Source organism: Pan troglodytes, chromosome 16 (genome assembly GCF_028858775.2).
Source record: "Pan troglodytes isolate AG18354 chromosome 16, NHGRI_mPanTro3-v2.0_pri, whole genome shotgun sequence".
Taxonomy (NCBI): domain Eukaryota; kingdom Metazoa; phylum Chordata; class Mammalia; order Primates; family Hominidae; genus Pan; species Pan troglodytes.
The window spans coordinates 72,540,692-72,559,149 of record NC_072414.2 but is presented as its reverse complement, the minus strand read 5'-3'; the positions used below and the strand labels follow the sequence as shown (position 1 = coordinate 72,559,149).

General features: G+C 46.2%; 1 protein-coding gene across 6 annotated transcripts in view; it reads right to left on the bottom strand.

The window, feature by feature from the left end:
* The window catches only part of ARNT2 (aryl hydrocarbon receptor nuclear translocator 2), a 196,941-nt gene that overhangs the window by 22,515 nt on the left and 155,968 nt on the right, over positions 1-18,458 (bottom strand). For all 6 annotated transcript variants that reach the window (XM_016927276.4, XM_016927280.4, XM_016927281.4 and 3 more), the window contains exons 12-14: positions 15,639-15,790; positions 4,618-4,690; positions 3,732-3,855 (exon numbers count right to left, since the gene is read on the bottom strand). In XM_016927276.4, coding sequence (XP_016782765.1) covers positions 3,732-3,855; positions 4,618-4,690; positions 15,639-15,790 — 349 coding nt within the window. The remainder of the gene's footprint in view (positions 1-3,731; positions 3,856-4,617; positions 4,691-15,638; positions 15,791-18,458) is intronic.

The window sequence follows — 18,458 nt, the reverse complement described above, 5'->3', positions numbered from 1 at the left end:
CGATATTGGAATAAAGGAAATTAAGTTTAGTTACATGGTGATTATTTTGTGCCTATACAGCCCCCGCATCTGCTCCCATCCCTGGCTTGCTGGCGGTGATAGGGGGCAGACTGGGTAGGTCCCTCCGAGTGGCCGTGAGCAGTGATGCGGTGATGGACATTCAGGCTTGTGGGCTTGGGGCCCAGAGACCAGGCTGCAGAGACCACATGCTGACTCTCCCATGCATGGAGACAACTTCTGTGAGGCTTTAATAAAAAAGAGGCACTGAGCAGTTTTTATGGTTCATTTTCTTCTGCTGCAGTGACAGCTGTAAGACAGTGGGAAATCCTTAAAGGACGGAAGGAGCTCAGGCTCCTGGGGGTGTACTTCTAACCCAATAATAACATCTTGAATCTTGGGAATAAAGAGCAAGATTGGTGTAGGGGAGAGATGAGGCTCAAACTGGCAAGAAGAAGGTAGACTTAGGTAGTTCTCTTGACTCTAAACTTAACGCAGGCCAGGCGCGGTGACGCACACCTGTGATCCCAGCACTTTGGGAGGCCGAGGCAGGCAGATCACCTGAGGTCAGAAGTTTGCGACCAGCCTGGCCAATATGGCAAAACCCCGTCTCTAATAAAAAAATACAAAAATTCGCTTGGCATGGTGGCGCACAGCCGTAATCCCAGCTACTCGGGAGGCTGAAGCAGGGACAGTCGCTTGAACCAGGGAGGTGGAGGTTGCAGTGAGCCGAGATCACGCCATTGCACTCCAGCTTGAGCGAAAGAGCAAGACACCGTCTCAAAAAAACAAACAAAAAAAATAAAAATAAAAATAAAAATAAGATAATAAACTAAATGCAACCCATTTTTTTCCTCTGTTTAAGTTTTTTGTGACTTGGGTAAATAAGAAACACATTTTCTTTGTAACTGCTCCAGGACATTTGAAGGGTATAAAATTATATATAATAATACGTATTATAATATTATATATAATTGTACTTAAAAAACTCTAGTTTTCGGTCTTCTATATTTTTCTCCATTTTATTATTTTGATCTACGTGACCTGTTAAAGATGGAGAAAGGCCTACTGAGATCTTCCACTATAATGCGGCTTTATCAGCATCTTCCTGGATTCTAATTATTTTGGCTTTCACATATTTCAGTGTTTATGACATCTGTATCTTCATTTTAGGTTACATCTTGTATCTGAATAAATTAAGCTTCTCTGCCCACTGGACAGTTTGAATTTTTCTTTGGCGACACTGACGACCCTACTTTCCTTCTTGGGTTTGCAAAGCATCTCCGCCACCCCTTCTTTCAGGTTAAATTGTTCATTTCAGTTTGTTTTTGTTATATCATATTTTGGTAGCATATTATTCAGGAGCTATTGATTGGGAGTTGACATATTTAATCATTCTTGATATTCACTGATGATAAATCTTTATCTATTTAAAAATACTACCCCCATTCCAAAATCAGTCTGGATCTTTGGTGAAGAAATCTTTAAATTTCTTGATTTGAGGTTTTAGACTCTAATTTTATCTATTGTTACTGTCTTTCGTATCTTCTAATAATTTTTATGTTAATTTTCAGTGTTATTAGTTTCGTTTTTCATCATCACTGCTTTTCCAACCTATCATTTCCATTCTCATGTTCTATATTTTGATTCATTTCATAAACAAGTACAATTTTCCAAGTAGTTTTTTTTTGCAAGCAGAATATGTAGATAGCGCATGCCTGTGAACATCTTTCTGTTGTCTTCCAAATAGGAAAGCAGCTTGGCTGGTGGAAAATTTCAGGGTCATATATTCTTCCAAACTCTCTATTTATTCCTGTGTCCCCCCTCCCCCGCCCCCCGCCCCCCGCCCCACCGCCACCACCTTCCTAAGTCTTCTGGCACTTAATGTCTTGGGGAAGGCTAATAAAGATTTCTCTTTGTAGGTAAGGTAATTTTTTAAATCTCAACATTTGCAGGATTTTTTCTTCCTTTCTTCAAATTTAAACAAGTAAATACAACAGATCACGTCTAGGTGTGAGTTTCTTTGAAATTTTTGTCTAGTATTCATTGAGCTCTTTCACTTGGAAAACCCAAGTTTTTGTATTTTGGGAAAATTTGCGTTTCTTTCTAATTCACTGACTTGGATTTCTGCAATATTAGCCTGTTTTGTACTGACGCATTTTATTAAACATCACTTTCCCCACCTCAAATAACTCATTCTCAGACATGCAGGATGGCCTGGAATCACCTAGAGAAGAGATACTGAAGATTCTTTGAACCGTCTCCTCTTTATCAGAAAAACTCATTTCCAAATGAGGACATTTGTTCTCATTCCTTCCTTTGGACCCTTTCCCCCTCTTCTTTCTTCTTGTCTGTCTTTTTTTTTTTTTTTTCCTGTTTTGTTAACTTTATGGAAAAGTGTCTATGTTTGGATTTCTCTGAGACGCTATGGGTCTCTGGCCAAATATTTCAGGCTTATTTGGAGAAGAAAAAAACCTTTTAGATGTGCTGTTGTCTCCTCTTACTGGATGAGATGATATTTCTCTAGAAAAGTCGAGGAAATACTGATGTGGGTGGGTGGCCATGGGAACCAAGAGCCGGGGGCTCCTCCCCTGTTGTGCTGAGGGGTCTGTTTTTTGTTGTGTATTGACAACGGGACTTAGTGCTGTGTTGGCACCTGCTGCCCTCACGGGAGGCAGCTGCAGCACCCGGACGCTCTGACTTTCCACCAACATGCTGGCATCAGGAGGGCTGAGGTGTGCTCCTTTCCCACCTTCCACAGGCCTGTCTGTCCTCGCCTCGGGCCTCACTGTCTTCAGCTTGTTAGCCCCAAGGGGACAGGATTGGGCTTCTTTTCCAGTGACAGAGTTCCCCATGTTTCCTCTTCACAAGCCACCTGGTTTCTCCCTTCAACTCATCCTGACTCCATTGTATCTTGTCAAAATTCCTTGACCACATGAAAATAGAATCCTTTTTCTGATTTTGGAACCAACAAAGATCTTCCCAAATTTTATATTTTGTTAATCTCAGTGGTAATCTGAGTGGGAGGGTGAGGCAGCTGGACATGCCAGCCCCATGTGATGCCTTAAGTTAGAACCGCACCATCTCCTCTAACGGCAATGCTGACATAGGTAGACAGCCTAATGACCACCACAGAGGATTAATCACGTGAACTCTACACAAGTGACCAAAAAAGATTGTCTAATAATCTGGAAATATGTTCATAATAAACTGTCATGTGAAAAAACTAAGCTACTGTGAGCTCAATTTCACGTAAAAAAGGAATATATATGTGTAGAAAAAGATAGAAAAAACATACTTTAAAAAGTTAAAAATGGTTATATCCAGGTGGTAGGATAGAGGATCATTTTTGTTTCTCTTTTTTACCGCACATTTTGATTTTAAAATGTGGTCCTCTGTGTGTTAGGGATTGAATTGCAACTTTTTACAGAGACATGTCTTCGGCTTCATAAAACAAACAGCACAACGGAACAATAGAGCTCATTTGTTCCAACTCCTCAAATTTTAATGATGAGATGCCAGGCCCCAGGTTGGTTACCCTGGGTAACTGGTATAAAGAGGCAAGGCCAGGAGTAGACAGAATCCATTCCAACTCGTGTATTTTTATACCCTGCAATGGTTACTCAAAACTCACCTTCCATGGCCCCCTCTTATTAAGAGTAGCTGTCTGTAGATGGCCTGAAAGCAACTGTAAACCCACACTCTCAAAACCTCAGTACCATTTGGAAACTTACATGCACTAATTCCTGCAAACATTTCAGCAAACCGAGGATCTCTTTCCTGGGAGAAGATTGCATCCGCCTTTTCCACGGACTTCCCGGCCTCGTGAACACCGGCTGGTAGGTTGGGGACAGGGACCTATTTGCACATTAAATAAAACACAACAGCAACTCATGCGTAAGGCACAGAACATGCGTCCCCAGGAGCCACCGGCTCTCCTTCATCAGAGCCCCCTCCCTCTGGAATCACTGGCATTTTGGGCTGGAACATTTTATCAGGTGGGAAGCTTTTCTATATGTGAAAGCCAAGAAAAGCCAGTGAGGGGGTTAGGGGGCGGTGAACTGAAGGTCAGAGGAAGGACAGCAGAGTCACACTGATTACTTTCTTAGAGAGAGTGAGAAATGAACAACAATCAACTTACTCTAAATATCAGGAAAAGTAGACATCATGTGGAGATAGGAGAAGGAAAGGAGACAGAGCCGGTGAAGAGGGAGGCTCAGAGCATGACAGGAAGAGGCACATTGAGGAAGAACAGGACACAGGCAGTGGCAGGGAAATGGCCAAGAAGCCAAGGGGCCCAAGGGGATCAGAAGCTGCTCTTGCTGGCCTCTGAGTAAACTCATACTACAGTTCACGCATGGTCCTCAGAAATGTCCCTCAGCCCTTAGGTTGACTATGGCCCCTGGTTCTTCACCTGGTACACATTCTTCATGGCTCAGTTCTATAGGGAGGAGTGACAGCAGCAGACCCCCAGGTGACCTGTAGGTCTGCTCTTTCCATTGTAGTGGGGGGATGGGGCAATCCTTTGTGTTGAGGGGCTCAAGCTCAGGGCTGAATTGAGTCCCAAGTCCATTGGGCTGGAGACAATTCCAACAGGGAAAGGGTTTTCCAGAAACTCACCTGGGATAAGTCATACGATGACAATCCATCTCTCTGGTGCACTTCTAATTCTGCCTGCTGTTGCTGAAGTTGCCTGTGAAACAAGAAGACAACAAAGAGGGTCATGAAGAACAGAAGGGGTGACAATAGGGCTAAGCCAGGACTTCTCCCATACCTCAGAGGCAGAGTGGGTGATACCCGATGGATCTCTACATTGTTTTCCATTTTTAATTATTTTATTTTTAATGCCCTAAATCAAGACTCCAGACATTGCATTTCATGTTTAGGCTACCAAACTCAACTATTTAAGAAACCAATTTTGACGTGTGACTTCATTTTATGCAGGGTCAAAAGATACCGCAGAACAAATACTTTAAGGCAAATTCAGAAAAGCAGTTGGGTTTAATGCTGAATGAAGCAGTTGGCTTCAGCTAACACTTAGCCATAAACGGGCGGGTGTTTACATTATCTCATCCAATCCTCACACTATGCTTTCACAGTGGTTATTCTACCCTTATACTAAAATTAAGAAACTGAAGTTCAAAGAGGTTAAGTGGTTGCCAAGGTCAGCCAACTGGCAAATGGCTATGACAGAACAGAGCCAGGGTCTGACCTGATACTTCTGACTCCAAGGAGCTTTGCTGCCTGCTCCATATGGGGAAGAAAAGGACTTGCTGGAGGAAATGGCGGCTTTCAGTTTAAAAACTGGATTGTTTTCAAGGGAAAGTGAACTCTATAGCTCAGAGCCTAAAAATGGGGCAAATGACAGGATCCTCTTCAATTGTAAATATCATTAAGAAGGACAGGCAAAAAATTATTAGTGGTACTATGCAATTCAAATTACTAACAGACATTACTCCCAGCCCAGCAATCAATTTAAAGCATATGAACAGGCAATTCAAGCAAAATAAATAAATAAATAAAAGGACAAACATACATGTACTGTATGTACCTATAATAACGTATACATAATAGATACAATAAACAAGTCAGGGAAACATTTTGCCATTAAAATAATCAAAATAAATGTAAATTAAAACACCTTTGAAGTATAATTTTTCAACTGCTAAGTTGGTAAAAATATGTTTCACATGGTGGCTTTGCATTGAAACTACCATGGTCACACGGTGTTGGGGAAGTGTGCATGGCACGACCTTTTCGGAAAACTATGGTGACCCAGATGAGGGACTGTGGACTTGCTCACACGCTCCCAGGTGGTCATCCTGCTGCTGAGCTGTAGTGAGGAAATTATTCAGTGGAAGGAAGTAAGAGCTACCCATGCAAAGTTGGCTGTAATTGGGAGTGACTTTGTAAATCCTGAATATTAATTTCCTGAGTAACTATTCCACAGCACTGACAGCAACCACTGTGAAGATCGTCTGGAAACACAGGAAGGTATGATGAAAGCTGTGGAAAAGTTCAAGTGCAGCACAATATATTATGCACGCTGCAATTATGGCCACAAACAGTATGTGGGTGAGCAAAATTTAACACCAAGAAAAACAATCTCTCAAGTGTGTGCATTAATTAGGAAGGTTATGGATTTCCTTTGTTTACATCCACTGTCTATTTTGAAACAAGAAGGATCACAGCGCATCTCCTCTGACATGTTCGTGGTCCCACTTTTTTCACCCATGGCTGTGTCCTGGACCGGGTGGTGGGGAACCCCATGGAGGAACTGCCCACAGGCCACCTCCCCTCATCTGGGTCTGGGATGCAAGGAGGGCTGGCTAGATAGTCTGTGGGTAGGAAGAGAGGGGAGGGTGGGAGAGGAAGCCTTTGTTATCTACGATGAGGAAGTGGCTGGTGGGGAGGAGCAGGTGTGGAAGGTGGACCAGCTTCCTGGGGAGGAACCACCAGGAATGCATGGCTGGAACACTGTAACAAAACTGTAAACAAACTGTAACAAAAACTGTAACAAAATTGTAACTGTCAGCAAAAGCATAGGCTTGGTGAGAATCTGGAGGCCCCCATCCAGGAGGAGGTGGTGTGTTTGGCCACCGTGGAAGGAAGGCAGAGGTAACACCTGCACCCCCCCCTATGCATTTACCCTGGCCCCCTGCTAGGTGCCTGCATTCATCCTAACTCACCTTAGGCTCACAGTCACCTTGGAAATAGGTGTTTTTTTTTTTTTTAATTCCCTTTCCGCATGAGGAAACTGAGGCCCAGAGATGCTAGAGGTTTGCAGAAAATAGATGGTACCCTCAAAAGGGATGATTAAAGAAGGTTTAGGGAAGGGGCTACATAACAGGTGTGGCCATAAACGGACAGGTGTTTACATTATCTCATCCAATCCTCACACTAAGCTTTCAGAGTGGTTACTTTACCCCCATATTAAAGTTAAGAAACTGAAGTTCAAAGAGGTTAAGTGGTTGTCAAGGTTGGCCAACTGGCAAGTGGCTATCACAGAACAGAGCCAAGGACTGAACTGATACTTCTGATTTCAAGGTGCTTTGCTGTCTGCCCCATTTGGGAAAGGAAAAGCTTTCATAGTTGTTATACTAGGATGGTGAAGAGCCCCTAGGCTAGCAACAACAGGAAGCCATGACCATCCCTAGGGCCAAAGGGACAGGGGGAGTGAGCAGCTATCAGACCTGTGAGAGCCGTGGTGAGCAAGGCTGCCTAATACCTTTTACTCTTCCACTCTTGTTCCTTTGTTTCCAGCCAGTCACTCCACTGGCCAAACTTAACCAGGACAGAGATCAAGGGATCCCATTTGGCCCTTTCCACAATGGTTAACTTCAATCTTCCTCCCAGGCAAACAGGCAAGGCAGAGGGTGCACCAACTGTGTGTGGTAGAAACACAATCACCAGGCTGGTAAGTGGTGAAGACTGAGCAAGATTAGATTTTCTCATCCCAAGTGTAGGCTGTTTGGATTACACAAAAGATGCATTGCTATTTACCAACTCTCCTCAGCTCCTAAGAAGCAAATGCACACAGGTGATCTGGTCCACAGCTCCTTTGATAACAGCAACCCCCAGTGCATCATTTCTTTTGACAGGCAACTGGTCAGTCTCTGCTTGACTTTCTCTGCTAGAGAGCTCACTACGTTTTGGGGCAGCCTGATCCATTTGCAGACAGAAATACTTATAAAAAGCCTGACCCCTAAGGAGCTGAAATGTACCTCCCTATAACTTTCATCTGGGGAACAACTTCTGCCCCTGGAGAAACACAAAATAAGTTGGATTCTGTTTCTAAACTCTTTTACTCGGCATTACAAAATATGTATGATCTGAACGCCATTTCCTCCTCTGGCCATGCCGTCTGTGCTGATGGCCCTGTTGTGTGTGTGTCCCCACCATAAGGGAAGGCCTCCTTGAAGGGAACCCCAGTTGGAGGACCCTGAGAACATTCTGTTTCGAATTCAGCCCAGAAGAGTCATTCATTCAGTGAACTGTACGGAACTCTTTTGCCAGGCACCGGGGACAGACCGATGACTCAGAACCCACAAGATCCCTGCCCTCATGGAACTGACAGTCTCCAGGGAAAGACAGGCGTGGGCAATCAATTACAGTGTGGTGAGTTAAGATGACGCCTCAGGAAGAACAAGGTTCTATCCAAGGGTACAGTCTGCCTCCTAATGTCGGTGTGGGAGCCCAGATAAAAGGAAAAGGATAAAACCAAAAGCATGTGATCTCCCACCAGGCAGTCTCAGCCCACACTTGTTAGACCAGCAAAGTGGGAGCACTAGAAATAATTTTCCAAACAAATTGATATTTCAGAAATTGAAAAACGAATCAGTATAATCAATAGAAAAAAAAAGCATTATTTTCTATACTCTCTTATTCTTACTTTATGGCTTTTGTTGTGTTTTGCTTTGATTCACACCTTGGGGGCACCATCAACTTCCACTGAATGTAGGACTGATGGCCAGCACTTTGTCAACATTTTCACATCTCTGCAGTATCCTCATTTTAGAGATAAAGCAACTGAGACATATGATGAAAGTGTAGATGTAAGTGTCCAGGGTGTGAACTATGGGTCCAGAGTAACAGTTAGAATGTAAATGATGCATCCAGGGCGACATGGCTAGAATGTAATTGATGTGTAAAGGGTACATCCGGGTGACATGGCAAGAATATGGAACACATAAGACTCAAACCCAAGTCTGTCTGGCTGTTGACCTTGCAGTCTTTTTACTCTGGCCTAGGCTGCTGCCCCAGCCCAAGAGAAATACCCATGGCTATAACAAGGACAATTATTCCACGTCTCCCTTTCTAGTACCTTGGGCATCTTGAGCCACAGGAAAGAGAAAAATCTGTTCCTTGGGACTTTTGTGGGGTTGAAGCAGTGAACTCCCCATGATGGCAGCAATCCATGAACCATTCTCTACCCCTTTCCTAGAGCCCAACCTTCAACCCACAAACATTTTTCCAGGAAATGACAACCACTCCTACCTGCAGCTCAGCTGTGCCCAGCCCAGGCCCAGAATCTCAGAGACAGGACAGGGACCACTGTGGGCAGTTGTGTAGCTGTGCCCCGGATGCCTGGCCAAGGGGCGAAGTGGGGCACAAACCCAGCCCTCTCCACTCACACACCTTGGTGCAGGTCTGTGTTTGGGGAAGGCCCATGTTTCTAATGTGGATAAAGGCTGTGATAAGGGTTCTCGGTATTAGGCCGGGGGTTTGCTTTCAGTTCTGTTCCTCTTTGGGCTCCTAGACCAGAAAAAGCTCCTTTCACTGGGAAGCAGAAAAATTAGGTCGCAGGTATGGCTGGCAAATCCCCAGGACCCTAACTGCTCTGGCTCTGTGGTCGGAACATCAGCATCTCCATCCCACAACCTTTGGGTTTCTGCTTCCATAGCTGAGCATGTGTGGAAGAGAAAGTGCTGACCTGCAGGCTGCCCCATCCTGAGAAGAGCCCTGGGGAGTTTTCTCAGACATTTCACGGCAATGGTATAAAAATAAACCTCGGTGTGCTTGCAAATTCCAGAGAAGGAGAAAGCAGGGCTGCTCAGGAGAAAACTGACTGACAGCACATGCGAGGGAAGTGGATTCGTACCGCAGCCAGTGCTGCCCTCCATTAGCTGGGCTATAACGGCTGAGGAGTAGAAAGTGAATGCATCAAGCGCGGCTTCCTGCCGGCGAGGTGCAGGAGTCTGGGCAGATGCTGTCAATTTTCCCTGATGCTCCCTGGACAGGGGTTTTTACTCAGCCTGAGTAAGTGAGCAAGAAGCCATGAAGCGCGCATTCTGAGGTAGCTGGAATCATGTCCCTGGGAGTAGCTGGAAGCACACTGGGAGGCGTCTGGGGATGGAGGCTAATAATATCCACCCTGATTGAGCACCATCTGCATGCCTATTGTGAAGGACTCGAAATGCTTGTTACAGGGTTTGGAATTGATTTGATCGGGGCAGGGAGCAGCATGGTCCAGTCATGCATGTGTGTGCGTGCGTGTGTGTGTGTTAGAGCTCACTTCCTGGGCCACGTGGACTGGCTCAGCAGGGGCCTGATGGAAGGCAGGGGAGATGGTCAGGAAGACCGATGATCACTTGTGAGACGGCAAAGGCCTCAACTGAGGCAGGGCCAAAGAGGCAGAGGACGAGATGCGCTAGAGAGAATCGCAGGTAGAACCTGTGGGGCTCTGGTTCTGTGCCAGGTTACCTCTTGAGGCGAATGAGAGGGAGGGATCCAGGATAGCTCCCAGATCTGGGGCTTGGTGACTGGCTGTTTCAGCCCCTTACTGCCTCTACGCTCTGCAGAGACCAGGAATGCAGCCTTCCTTTGATTTCATTTGTACCCACCCCTATGCTCCACTGCCTGCCTAGGACCAACCAGGTGGCCACTGCTAAGCATGACAAAGGAGACATGATGGTGAGTCAGCTCGAGAGAGACTCCATCATGATTCTGGGCATTCTGGGGTTTTAAAAACACATGCACACACACACACATACACGAGCACGACCAACAGGTGTGGTTATGACAACGATGGAACAATGCTGTGACAGGAAATAGGACTTGGCCTGAACAGACGCAAAGAGATAACTTCAGATCACTTCCCTAAAAAGATGTCAGAAATGAAGAAAGCACAGCAGCTAGGTCATGCCCATGTAAAAACGCTGAAATGACTCAAGCTAACAAACAGCCCCAAATGAGTGTTGGCCCCCCAATGCCAAGGCACGTTTCAAAGTTGTGGTGTGTGACCAGCACGTTAAATCAGTCTGTGTTTTTCTGGACCTCATTCCATATTTGATGGAACAGGAAAAAATGCAAGGATGATAAAGAGGTCTTCTTTGTAGTGGCTTTACACAAATGTTCGACATTAAACACTCAATTTCTCCAGGAAGTTTCTTTTGGATGCTTTTGACTGAAAGCAACCGAGCTTGCAAATTGCCCACACTCCACCCTCGCCATCCCCTCCCCTCAGCACAGAGCATTTAAGGATCTTTCCATAACAAGTCTGCCTACTGCTGGCAAAGTTTCGCCTCACAAATTCGAAAAAGAGCTGGCCAGTTCACATCCCTGGTTGTCACTGCCCTCTACCGTCCACAGTAGACTTTTCCAACCAACTTCACCAATGTAGGACCTTTCAGTTCAGAGACACAGATTGAGGCTTCTGGTGTAACTGTGTCCTGAGGGGGCATCCTGATCCGTGTAACCTCACAAGCTGTAAGAGCAGTTGTCTGGAGGAACTACGTAGGCCACCCCCTGTACAAGATGGCTTTTCTGTTTTCTCAATGCTGCCTGACTTTCAGAAAAATAAAGCAAAACCTCAGCCAGGGGGTTGGTTTTCACAGGCGGATCTTTACTTTTCTTGCAAACCCCACTGCAGTGCTACCTCCTGGGGATGCTTTCTCCGAGGCCCTGCGGGGAAGTATTTATTCTCTGCCCCCATTGCATTCTACCTGTCCCTCCCGTCTGCCCCTTCTTACGTTCTTGGAGCTCAAGAACGTTATGGGAGCTCAAGTCTTAGCCTAGAGTGGCTGGAGCAAGGGGCCATGACAGGAGGTATGAGCCTGGGACAAAGCTATGGCTTGAACAGATGCTAAGCAGATCCAGGCTGGTGTTTTCCTCCTCCTCTCCCTTTGGGGCTCTCACCGCCCTGCACCTGGCTCCTTCAGGTCAGTGAGCACATCCTGTTACCCTGTCTCAAGAGCTCCTGAAAGGCCCATGCTCAGCACCCTCCATAACCCATCTGTTGAACAAAGGAAGCACCATGGAATCCTGAGCCCTGCTTACCTTTACTCCCGTTTCTCAAGCTTCCCTATTTTCTTCAAGGCCAGGCCACACATGAGCCTGGCACAGAGGTGGTACCTCTCTGCTTCCTGAGTAAAGAAGAACCACCCTTTTCCCATGTTGGGAGAAGTGAGACAATAAAACATCCTTAATTTGGCCAAGCTAACTGAGTTTCACTAGATAAAATCAGAATAGAAAATAGTAAAATAGTATTATCTTTTTGCACACCTGGAACTATGACTTAGTACATCTGTTCCTGCTCTACTTACAACCAAGAAAGTCTTGACTAGAAGGCAAAGGTAAAAAAAGAATCAGAATATCAAGTCAGCCAAGGGTGACATTAACAAAGAGGAGCTGGTTGGACAGAGTTTGGGTAGAATGACCAGTGAGAACAGGTTATTTCATATGAGTTATCTGAGGCTGCTGGGACAACAATTTCAATACCTTCAGGGCAAAAGCCAGGCTGTAAGGTGCTAACAACAGATGAATGGTGAAGAAGGAGGTTCCCACAGATACGTCTGGCAGGGCCAGGTGGGAGGGGAGCTTTGGTGGGTTGGCCAGACAGGGATTCTCCGAGATCAGGAAGTCAGGTGCCTATGTGAAAGCCCAAGAAGGAGCCAACAAGGAGGATGAGACAAGAAGGGAGGGTCACGGGAGTCCAGGGACGTGCAGGGAGATGAAGAAGGTGCAGAGTTTGGCCCTGGAAGGAGGAGGCTTTGCCTCTGCTAGATGCCAGAAATGGAGGAGAGGAGGGCATTGAGATAGATACACTCATGAACAGGAAGAGAATCACCAGGAGGGTCCTGGTGTCTCTGTTTGTTGGAAGGCAAGGTGATCTGCCCAGAGTTAGAGGAAGAAGGCAGGCAGGGCATTTAGGAGACCAAACATAATCTAGGGCTGCAGGCAAGAGCTGGCCCAAGAAACTGCCAAGTCGCTGCAAAGGGTGGCAGGGTTGCTGCTGCTGGTGCTGTTGACAATCTCAGTGATAGTTACTGCAGACCACATTTACCGGGGCCGACTCTGCCTGCTATCACAGTAGAGTGCTTCATATGCAGTAGCTCCATGCAGAATCTGCAGAAAAATTCTATGCTTCTGGGCCAGTACGTTCTGTCATTCTCCCCATTTTACAGATGAAGCAATCGAGGCTTAGAAAGAGTAGGTGACTTGCCCAGTTGGGAGCTGGGGTGGGAATGCAGGTCATCATCTAATTAAACTAAAGAGCTTCTGCACAGAAAAAACAAACAAACACAACCACAACAAAACTATCAATAGAGTAAACAGACAATCTACAGAATAGGAGAGAATATTTGCCAACTATGCATTTGACAAAGACATGATATCCAGAATCCACAAGGAATTTAAACAAATCAATGAGAAAAAAACGAACCCCATTAAAAAGTGGGCAAAGGACATGAACAAGATACTTCTCAAAAGAAGACACAGAAACAGCCAACAAACAAATGAAAAAAATGCTCATCATCGCTAATCACCAGAGAAATGCAAATCAAAACCACAATGAGATACCATCTCACACCAGTTAGAATGGCTATTAGTAAAAAGTGAAAAAAAAAATAACAAAAACAAAAACAGATGCTGGCGAGGTTGCAGAGAAAAAAGAATGCTCACACACTGATGATGGGAATGTAAATTAGTTCAGCCACTGTGGAAAGCAGTTTGGAGATTTCTCAAGGAGCTAAAAACAGAATTACCAGTCAACCCAGCAATCCCATTACTGCATTACTGGGTATATACTCAAAGGAAAATAAATTGTTCTACCAAAAAGACACTTGGACTTGCAGGTTCATTGCAACACTATTCCTAATAGGAAAGATAAGGAATAAATCCAGGTGCCCATCAACTGTGGACTGAATAAAGAAAACGTGGGCTGGGCATGGTGGCTCACACCTGTAATCCCAGCACTTTGGGAAGCCAAAGCAGGCAGATTGCCTGAGTCCAGGAGTTTGAAACCAACCTGGGCAACATGGCAAAACCCCATCTCTGCTAAAAATACAAAAAAATCAGCCAGGCATGGTGGTGTGTGCCTGTAGTCCCAGCTACTCGGGAGGCTGAGGTGGGAGAATCACCTGAGCTCAGGAAGTCGAGGCTGCAATGAGCCCATAGTGCCACTGCACCCCAGCCTAGGTGACGGAGTGAGATTCTGTCTCAATTTAAAAAAAAAAAAGGAGAAGAAGAAGAAAATGTGGTACATAAATGACACAAAATATGCAGCCATTAAAAAGAACAAAACCACGTCCTTTGCAGCAACATGGATGCAGCTGGAATCCATTACCCTAAGTGAATGAATGCAGAATCAAAAAACCAAATACCGCGTGTTCTCACCTTTAAGTGGGAACTAAACATTGGGTACTCACAGACATAAAGATGGGAACAATAGACACTGGGAGGACTACTAGAGAGGGAGGGTGGGAGGGAGGGAAGGGTTGAAAAATCACCTATTGGGAGCTATATTCACCCTTTGGGTGATGGATTCAGCTGAAGTCCAAGCCTCAGCATCATGCAATATATCCAAGTAACAAACCTGCATATGTACCCCCTGAATCTAAAATTTAAAAAAAAATCCAGGTCATTGGCCCTCTGAGGGTTCTCTCATGGGCTTGTCTGTCCAGCTCTGTGACTTCTGACCCAGGAGCAGGGCAGAGGCTGAGGACTCAGAGGGTGGTGTTGCCTGGAAAGAAGGTTACTTTGTGCGGCCCAGATGGGAACTCCCAAATCCAAGGGGCTCAGAGACGGCAACAGAGGGCAGAGCCAGGCAAGTTCTGAGAGTGCCAGTAGGCTGTGGTGACCACCTGGAGGCTTCAGAATCCCAGGGAGGCTACTGAGAAGGGATGTCAGCAGATGAGGAAGAAGAGGTGGTAGGGTTGGAAACAGGTCCCCCGACTGAGTGCTGAACTGGGGAAAATGATGGATGCTGGTGCCACTGACTACGATGGTGAGACATGGGGACAGTTCTCCGGATGCCAGCCTCATCTCATACCCTTGCATGCTACAGTCCTCCCGACACACTGGCCATGGCTTCCACATGCTTGCGTTTGCTTGGACATCCTTTTGTCCAAATGTCTTTGTGTTGGTTCCTTGGCCTTGTATTTCCTTGAGATTAAATGCAGAGGAGGCATGACCTGTTCAAGGTCATGCTCACTGTGCTGGAAGTTGAACCAAGTGTCTGGCCTGTAGCTTGACTTCATTTAATCTTTACAGCAACCTTATGAGGGAGGTGAAGAGATGAAGTGACTTGTTCAAGGACGCACAGCCAGGAAGTGGTGTGAGGTCTGCTAACATGCATGGAACACAGGAGTGGTGATTCCAGCAGAGATCTTGGGATCCTCGGACCCTGGGCAGGGAGGAATGCTTCCACGGCTGGGCAGCAGGGAAATCATGTGTCCTTGAGGTGCCTACACCCAGGCCACCTGTCCCATTCCCTAGAGCTGCCAAGAGGCTCAGCCTCCCTTCCTCCACCCCCGGCTTCGGTAGGACCAAGAAACCAGGCACAAGCAGCTGCTGCAACAGGGAGCAACAAGGCGGGGCCCAGCAGAGCTCCAGTTGGCTGAGGTCCATGCTCAGGGGGAAGAAAAGAGGAGCAGAAACTGGAGCACCTTGCACCGAAGGGAAGGGAGTGTCATGATTATCACTCATTCTTTTGTTTCTCACAAATCAGGAGGGAAATGAGAAGGAGGAACATGGGAGGGAGACAGTGATGGGGACCTACAGTCTCCTCTATTCTTAATCCTGCAGGGATTTCCAGCTGCAGGGAGAGCCGGCAGGGAGAAAGAACTCCAAATAAAATTGCCAGCTCTGGACCCAAGCAAGCGCATGTGGATTCCAGGAGAGGGAAATGGCAGTGTACGTACTTGACGTTGGTGTTGGTGCAGATGATGTACTCAATCTCATCAGAATAGGGATTCTGGAATGTGAAGCTGCTGGTGCGGATCAACATCCACTCCCGGTTCTTGGTGCGAAATCGATACATGACCGACAGGACTTGGCCTTTCAGCTTAACCACCTGAGAAAACATTTGGAGAAGGAAGTCAGCAGGAGGAAGGACGGTGCCAAACGGGAGGAGGGAGAGGCTGCAGGCAGTGGGGTTGCGGCAGGGGCCAGCAGGACCTCAGAATAGGGGCATTGTGGCTAAAAGACAGTAAGAGAGGGAGAGCAGTTTTGCAATGGGAACTCCTCCGTCTACCTTCTGGTGAAATGGGGTGCTGCATCTGGGTCATTCTGTAACCACGGTATGAGAAAGCAACCACTCAATGCCTGCTTTATAGCAGGACTTTTAATTTAGCTTTTACAAATGAGATCATGAAAACTCTGCAAGCCAGAGTGTTTTTCTTTTTGCCTCGGTTGCTAGGGTACTCTGGGTTTGGTGCTCTCCACTCACCCCCAAGTTATCTCACTCAGGTATGTAGCTACATTGTATTCATTGATTTATTTCTTGCTACTGCAACATACAAGATGCTTAACCCTGCTTAACGTTGTAAAATGGAGTCAGTAGACTCTGGTAGGAGACGTAATGAAATGATCACTTTCTATGGATTATTTATTTATTTATAAGTTTCTATGTATGACACTTTGATGTTGTAATACGATTTCAAATGTATTGCTTCAGAAAGAGCCTCATAAGAGTTTGGTAAGATGAGTTTTATTATTTACAGCTGGTAATACTGAGACTCAGAGAAATTAAATAAGTCATCCAAGATCAGACAACTTTGGTGGAAAAGCTGGGACGGGAAGCAAGATCTCATTTCCAAATCACAAGATTGTCCCTCTGGCTATACAGATCTCCTCTTTGTTCTATTGAAAATATGCTCCAGCCTGGCCAACATGGCAAAACTCCGTCTCTACTAAAAATACGAAAACCAGCCAGGCCCCATGCCTGTAATCCCAGCTACTTGGGAGGCTGAGGCATGAGAATCGCTTGAATCCAGGAGGCAGAGGTTACAGTGAGCAGACATTGCGTCACTGCACTCCAGCCTGGGTGATGGAGTGAGACTCCGTCTCAAAAAAAAAAAAAAAAGAAGGAAGAAGAATAAATAAAATAGATAGCAGTGCCCCCTTATCCAAGGGGGCTACAATCCAAAACCCCCAGTAGATGCTTGGAATTGTGAATAGTACCAAACCCTATAGATGCTATGCTGTTTCCTATATATACACACCTATGATAAAGTTTATAAATTAGAAACAGTAAGAGATTAACAGCAACTCATAATAAAATAGAACAATTGTACCAATATGCCAGCATCACTATTCTTGCACTTTGGGGCTATTATTAAGTAAATAAGGGCTACTTGAATGCAAGTCTTAAGATACTGTTGATCTCATAACTGAGGTGGCTAAGAGACTACTGGGCAGGTAGCGAACATAGTGTGTATACACTGGCCAAAGGGAGGATTCACATTCCAGGCTGGACAGAGTGGGAAGGCACAAGATTTCATCATGCTACTCTGAACAGCACACAATTTAAAACTGATGAGTTCTTTCTGGAATTTTCCATTTAATATTTTTGGACTGTGGTTGACTGCTGGTAACTGAAATTGTCAAAAGCAACACGGCAGATAAGGGGGACTGCTGTATACATTGTATGCACACACAGCAAACCAGACACGGAAATACGCACGCATATGTGCAGAAGGTAGCATTCGGGTGTGGTTCTCATGGTCAAGGCACAAATGGAAGAAGGGATATAAATGACTGGTGGGGCTAGGCCTGGGTGTGATTACAGCCCTGGCACAAAATACAGTGAGCAGGAGTTCTCCCCTCCACAGGCATGTGCAGACCCCAGATCAGGGCTGGTAAATCTCTGGGCCATGGCAGTCGGGTTTGCCAACTGAGAGATCACAATGTGACCATAGATTAGAATGGGGACTTGGTCCCTGTGATCAGGGAAGGTCTGACTCACCCATTCCTCACACCCGCCACACTTGTGGTCTACTCTTCGGTGGTGTCTGTCGTCTTGGCCAGACTGCATGCAGCATGGGGACAGGGACATCTTGGTCACCTGTGAATACCCCATCTCTATCCTCAAGCCCTGCAAGGAGCAGGCTCTCAGAGCACACTTCCCGCAGGGACTCAATGGTGTGCTGGCCCCATGGCTGGGGCTGGCCATCCTCCCTCCACACTGTCCCTAGGGGAAGCCAGACAAGATCTGAGCCTGCGGATGTCAGATAAGGCTCCCTGGTGGGAAATCCCTGAGTGATAAATAAACCAAACCAAGAGCTCTGGGAGGGTGGGAGGCTGTCCCTGACACCACAGGGGAGGAGGCTGAGCTGCAGAGTAAGTAAGGCCAGGCACATCTGCAGCCCCAACAGCAACCTGGCTGTTTCCCCTTGGGGCTGGAGGTCAAGGCCATGTGCCTCTCAGGTCAGCAACCAAGAGGGACTTCTCTGTGTCTGCACCAAAAACAGGGGACATAGGGAGTCACTGTCCACGTTTTGAAACCCACATCTTCTGCACTCTGAGGAAGCACAGGAAGGGCGGTCCTTTTTTTTGTTTGTTTCTTCTAACTAGAATGCCCGAGATAGTGTGAAATTTGTTAGCTCCATGCAACTAGCACACAGAAGGCACGACCTTAGGAGCTGGGGAAAGGGAAGCTCAGCCTTAGGAGCTGTGGAAAGAGAACAGAACAAGGGAGCGGGCAGTTCTGCACCCTCCTGGGTCCAAGTTATAGGCTAAGC